Source organism: Strongylocentrotus purpuratus, unplaced genomic scaffold (assembly GCF_000002235.5).
Source record: "Strongylocentrotus purpuratus isolate Spur 01 unplaced genomic scaffold, Spur_5.0 spur5_scaffold_14, whole genome shotgun sequence".
NCBI classification, from domain to species: Eukaryota; Metazoa; Echinodermata; class Echinoidea; order Camarodonta; family Strongylocentrotidae; genus Strongylocentrotus; species Strongylocentrotus purpuratus.
Genome location: NW_022145599.1, coordinates 26,004,307 through 26,010,899, shown reverse-complemented (window position 1 = coordinate 26,010,899; position 6,593 = coordinate 26,004,307). Strand labels below are relative to the sequence as shown.

The 6,593-nt window shown below is 36.5% G+C and overlaps 1 protein-coding gene across 1 annotated transcript; it reads left to right on the top strand.

The window, feature by feature from the left end:
- Window positions 1-1,555: 1,555 nt before the first annotated feature.
- On the top strand, window positions 1,556-5,699 carry LOC115923826 (G-protein coupled receptor GRL101-like). Its single transcript, XM_030985178.1, has 3 exons — window positions 1,556-1,566; window positions 3,880-3,957; window positions 4,464-5,699. The coding sequence occupies exons 1-3, from the start codon at window positions 1,556-1,558 to the stop codon at window positions 5,518-5,520; spliced, it is 1,146 nt and encodes a 381-aa protein (XP_030841038.1). The 3' UTR covers window positions 5,521-5,699.
- The last annotated feature ends 894 nt before the right edge of the window (window positions 5,700-6,593 follow it).

Genomic DNA, 6,593 nt, shown 5'->3' with positions numbered 1-6,593 from the left:
TTTCAGAACTTTGACGTCCAACTATGTGACTCGATTCGAAGACGGGTGCTTTCAAGATTTACAAAATCTCTTTGCAATGTACGACGTATAGGACTCTCATTTTATGCTTCCTTCGTTTACAAATGTCAAAGATAAAAGAAGGGATATTGTAAAGAACACTAGTCTTTTTTTAAATTAATTCAGATCCATTCCATATAATGCATCATATAAAGAGACATTAGAGGAGATAATAAATTTACCGAAGGACCTTATACTTTCATATTTGTTATTCCTTTCATCATGGTATTGCTAGTATGTTGCACGCTCTAATTCCCCTATTCTCTTTTTGCCTATTCTCCATCACATTCTATTGCGATGGGATTTTCCTTAAACATTCTCTTCCCAGCTCTTTCTTTAAATTACGTATCATGATTATTTCATCATTTTGTAGTCTCTCGTATTAAATAAAATCATAATTATACTATTAACATCTGTCCATTTAACCCTGTTTAATGAACACTGTCCGTGATTTTTTAGAAGACATAACCTATATAGCTAACTTGAGTTCAAGTTTTAACTTAACTTTCATTCTTTTCTACAGCGACCTGAAGAACAACTCGATTACGGAGTTTAGCCCTGGGACATTTAAGGATCTCGGAAATTCATTTCAGAGATTGTAAGCAGACAAATTCTAACCCATTTATAAGTACACTGTTGTACGGCTAAATCTGATGAATGACTTTAGTGAGATAAGTTAATTCATGTAATGCCATTTTTTGGTTGTTTGTATTTTACAAAGAATACAACAAAACAAAGACATTTGTAATTCATTTGTCAACACTTTAGAACAGTTTTGTAGACTTATACAAAAATATGTGCTTTCATGTATGTATCATCTTAATGTTACATAATCACTACAACCGTCACAAACTACTTGTTATCGTTTGTAGAATCTTGAAGTGGAACCAATTGACATCAATAAACGCTTCTCTGTTCTACGGGATCGAAACAGAATTGCTACGGGCGTAAGTAATATCGACTGTTTAATTAAAATTTTAAAGCTCTGTTGCACGCCACTCTTTTCCTCTAATTATTATCATGTTTTACACGATATTAGAATGAACTGAAGCCTTAGTGATATTGATTTTTGTTTTATTATTTTTCAATGCATTCATAATTCTCCGGGACTTTCTAAATTTAACATTTTCCTGGGGGAGGTGCAATAGTCCACAGGAGGTAATAGTCCTGTATAGGGGGTAATTGTCCGCTGGTAATCGGCCTGGTGTGATTGTACAAGGGTTTTTTGTTCTATAGCCCATTGATATACAATTACGTAGGGTGTACAAATGGTATTACTTTTACGAAAGTAGTTGCGGTCGTGTTATTAAAATCGTAAAAAGCAGAACAAATGTTATGATAAAGATACAATGACTGTTATTAGAGGAATAGTTGTATATTAGGCTCAAGAGGACACCCGAGAGCACATGAAACAACTATTCCTCGAATATTAAAGCAGTCATTATATCTTTTATATACCGTAAAAAGGGTCATAGCATACATGTGCGACTTACTAATCATGGTAATCAAGTTTGTTTATGCTATCGAGGTATGTGTTGATAACTTGCAGGTAGTCCTGGTCTTCGAATATTTTTACAGAGAATTTCACGGAACTTTTGGTGTTCTTGCTGTCCGCAGAATTAATCAAGTCTTGTAATTGATCATCATCAAGAAGTCCAAACCTAGGAAGAGTCTCTTCAGCCATTTTTTAAAGCTTATTTGGACATAAAATAAGGTTTAAAAACCAAAATATCGGAGATTACATGTATATCTAGGCCTACAATCGAGATCTGCGGTCATCTGCGTTGTGTTTGTAGAAACCAAATTAATCGCACAAAAACTTAGTGGTAGCTGCGCGCGCTGCGCACAAACTAAGTTTTATCACGTAAACCAATGGGGTCGCAACTATTTTCCTGGTACCCGGAATCTTGCGGGAATATTACTCATGAATAGGGATCGCAGTAAAATTCAACTATTTTCTTGGTACCCGGAATCTTTCGGGAATATCACTTATGAAATATTGACATTTACTGGCATTGTCCGTATCGTCTCTTTACGGGAGAATGGCTATAAAATCACGACTGCAATTTCGACCAATCAGATGGCTAGATTTCTAAAGAGAAGTATATAATACTTTATTACACATACCTAAATACATGTTATGTATTCATTTTTTATGTGTATGTCCTATTCTATATATGAAGAGTTTCATTCCAAAAGGAGCTAAATCCACTTTGGGTACTTCTGAGTAAATCGCCTTTAATTATTTCTCCACTTTCCCTTTTTCCATGTACCTTCATGTTGTTATATATGTTAAAGGTGTCACCCTGGACCAATAATATATGATTAAAAAAGAATCTACCATTTTTTCTGATTTTTACTTAATTTTTTGATTTTTTATTTTCGTGGATTTAGCTCCTTTTGAGATGAAACATGTTATTAAACCTACAAAATTCAAAACTTTCTTAATAAGGTCACTGAAATTGTATTAAATTTAGCAGCAAACCTTTCCTATAAATAATAATAGTAAAATCATAACTAAAAAAACTTTTGAAAAAAAAGTAAACAACATATCACAGTTTCATTCCAAAAGGAGCTAAATCCATATTATTGGTCCAGGGCAACACCTTTAACATATATAATAACATGAAGGTACATGGCTAAAGGGAAAGTGGAGAAATAAAGAAGGTGATTTACTCAAAAGTTCCCAAGTGGATTTAGCTCCTTTTGGAATGAAACATGATATTGTACCTACTTCATACTTCCTGGTGAAATTTAGAATGTGATATAGTGCATTTTTGTCCCCATGTAGGAAATCATTATTTTAAGACGAAACATTCAAATTTGATAAAATATGGATTTAGCTCGTTTTGGAATCAAGCTCTTCATATGATAGTCATTGTAAAGAACGAACATTTCTTCTATGTGCGTTTTTAAGAAAACGCGATAGCAACTATTTTCGAAAAATCAACTAAAAAAGCAATTTCATTACCCTATTGTACACCAAGCTATTGCAATTGCCTTAGGTTGATTTTTAAAAAGTAGTTCTGTTCGTGTTTTATACACAATTATAATTATTTTGTTCAAAACTTTATATATTTTTTTCCCCTTTTCCATCAGGAATCTTGGCGAGAGTCTAATAGAACACATTGAACCGGGAACTTTTAAAAATCTCTCCAAAGTAACGGACTTGTAAGTTTTTAAAGTAATAGCTTGATGGAGCACTACAGAGCTTGTACTTCTTTTTTGTGAACCATGGAACAATAAATGAACATAAATGTTTGTATCAAATTTCAATAAGTCACATATTAACCGTCGTAAATTGTTTTGATAGAAGATTTGGTCTTAATTAAGAATTTACCTGTAAATCCTACTTTAAAGGGAATAATTTGTCAGTCCTGCCCTGGAACCTGTTGATCGTATATAATTCATTTGTGAAATTCAATAAACTCAGGCTTGTAGACAGGGGAAAATACGTTTGCTTGACGAAGGATCTGTGGATAAAATGAAAGAGAAATCCTTTATCCACGCGTCCTTGATAGCAGTTTATTATTTTTCAAAACTCGATTGGGTTAATTTACCTCTCCTCATTAGCGCAATATGTGTGATAATTTAATAGTATAAAATGATAATGGCTGATTTCAGCAGATCAGTTCGAGGTTTACAGGCAAACAAAATTCCGTAACTAATAAAACGACTTTTTGAAGTCAGAAGGGCGTTAACTTTGTGTACAATGATATGAGTTAACACCTTTTTGACTCCAAACAGACAATAACACATGTGTTATGGTTTTTGTCAGAATTCATATTTTTTTGTTTGTTTACTCCTTGTGTCATTACACAGAGTCATTACATCCTTGAGCCCCAAATCTATCCCACTTTATCCTGAAATCTTTGAAGGCCTGGACAGTTTATCTGCTGTGTAAGTCAACATTTTGTTTTGTCTTGTTCATTCTGTATATAATATATCTCTATCTGTCTCTCTCTATTTAATAAAGGGTTTGCATTTGGGTTAACTTTTGACAAGAAAATGTCATTTTCTAGGGGTTCAATGTGTCAAAATTACCCGATACAAACAAAATACGTATCGCGTAGTCACCAAGGAGGGCAACCAAAATATACTCTTAACATATTACACTAACGAGGAAATAATTTAGATTTTATGTAATTTTATAATAGGCATTTTACCCGGTTTCAAGTAGCTGAACATCGTTACTTTCCTGAAAGCATTTCATGCTTGTCCAAATTATAGGTTTAAAAGGTATCATAGTAATGGGTCAGGTTAATTTTTCGTTACTGGGTTTCGGTTCTCCTTTTGTTTCATGCCTCTGGACTCGTCATGGCACCGAATACAAATAAGTTTTTATCCTGAAGATATCTCTCATCCTTCATCCACATTTTAAGTCCCATGTTCATTATTTCCATCAGGTATGTCTACGATTCACGTTTCTGCTGTCTGGCGCCGACCAGTGTACACTGTATTGAAGAGCGCCCTCCTCATCCTCTCTTCACCTGCCGCAAGACCTTCCTTCAGAACTTTACCATCAAGGTCTTCATGTGGATCCTAGGGATAAGTGCCTTACTGGGAAACACCTTCGTCTTGGTCGTCAGATTGAGGAGTACCCCTGTGACCAGGGTAGCCAAGATTCAGGCCATGATCATCACCAACCTGGCCCTGTCTGATCTCTTGATGGGTCTCTATATGGTGCTCCTCGCCGTGATGGATATCTACATTGGAGAGTCTTACTTCTGGAAGGGTCGTGCTGAGGAGTGGAGGGCCAGCACTACTTGTCAGATCGCAGGGTTCATCTCTGTTCTAAGCAGTGAGACGTCGGTGTTCTTGCTCGTCCTCCTCAGTCTTGACCGATTCATTTGTGTCGTGTTCCCGTTCAGCAACTGGCGTTTGGGCGTTGTGTCTACCCGCGTTGCAATTGCAGTTATCTGGGTAGGATCTGGACTTCTCAGCGCCGGAGGCATATTGCTGAATAATCTCAATCCAGATGCCTATGGTCTTAGTGATGTATGCGTTGGACTCCCTTTCATTCGAAAGTCTACGGATCTCTACAAAGAGACCGACACCAGGACATCGAACCAGTATGGCATACCCTATTTCACCACGATCGCTGGCTCGACCGAATCAACCTGGAAGTACTCCATTGTTCTTTTCCTTGGTATCAATCTATGTGGTTTCGTTGTCATTTTTCTCTCGTACATTGCCATTTTCATCAAGGCCCGTTTTGTCCGCGCTAAAGTTGGTCAAACCAACCAATCAGCCAACGAGATCAAGATGGCGCTGAAGATGCTGCTGATTGTCGGCACTGACCTTCTCTGTTGGATGCCAATCATCATCCTTGGTATCCTAGTCCAGACCGTCGGGGTCAACGTAACGCCGGACATCTACGCCTGGTTGGTGGTCTTCGTTCTGCCTATCAATTCATCTCTCAATCCCTATCTCTACACCATCATAAATATGGTTTCCAAATGACTCTTATATCTGTGCTACGATGATGACATCATTATATTCTGAAGCATTTTTCGGTATGTTCAAATTGATGTCATCCTACCTATAGACAGGGGAAGAATATAACTGCACATGGTATGTAAAATGTGTCAATTAATGTGCTAGATTTAAGACTTTCACCAACCAGTTAAAATAAAATAAAATTATTTAATTCTTTGAGAGTACTATGTAATTAGTTGGTTTAGATAAAATTCCCGGGGATTAAGGGAATCCAAGTTTTCAATAACAAATCAGCAGTTCTATCGTTACAGTGAATTATAACTAAATTTGAACGAAGAATCATAGATGTGGAGAAGCGATAGAGCGGCATAGAACCTAGGAGGGCGTTGTTCCACCCCGTAAATTATCCTCTTTTTTTTCTTCAAACCTGATATCAAGATTCGGTCACGATTTTTCGTTAGCAACTTTCAACGACCAGCGATAAAGTACCATTCAAAGCACGACAATTTAATTTAGTTATATAATTGAAAGCGGGCAAACGGGGAGAGGCTTTCAAAATCGAATAAATGTATTAGTGTCATATACACAGCTAGCTTATAAAGTGCTGTATATAGACAGCTAGGGGCGGTGATTTCTTCGGGGGGGGGGGGAGAGATGCGATATTTACTTGTACATTTTGAAGGATATTATTCAAGGGAGCGAAGCAAACCGAGCGAGAAGATTTGTGTATTTTTATAAAGTCTAAATGCTGCACTCTTGGGCCCTCCAGAGCCTAAAAGTGTGTTGCAGTCTTAGTCAGTATTTGCTATACATTTTTTGTTGCACTGTTTAAAATTTTCGGGGGGGGGGGGCGATCGGTGATTTAAAGTGACAATCCTTGTAATAGGCTTGTACTTTTTATGGACTTCTCCTTTAAGCATTAGTCTATCTTTCAGCTCGATGGTCCTATTCAGAGTTTTTTGTTGTCATTTACTACACGTATTTCCTTATTCACACAAATATATGTGGACTTATATGCACGGTTAATTCATTGAATTTACTACAATTCATGTCGATGATGGTATGTTGCACATGACCACACTTCACTAAGAAGAGCT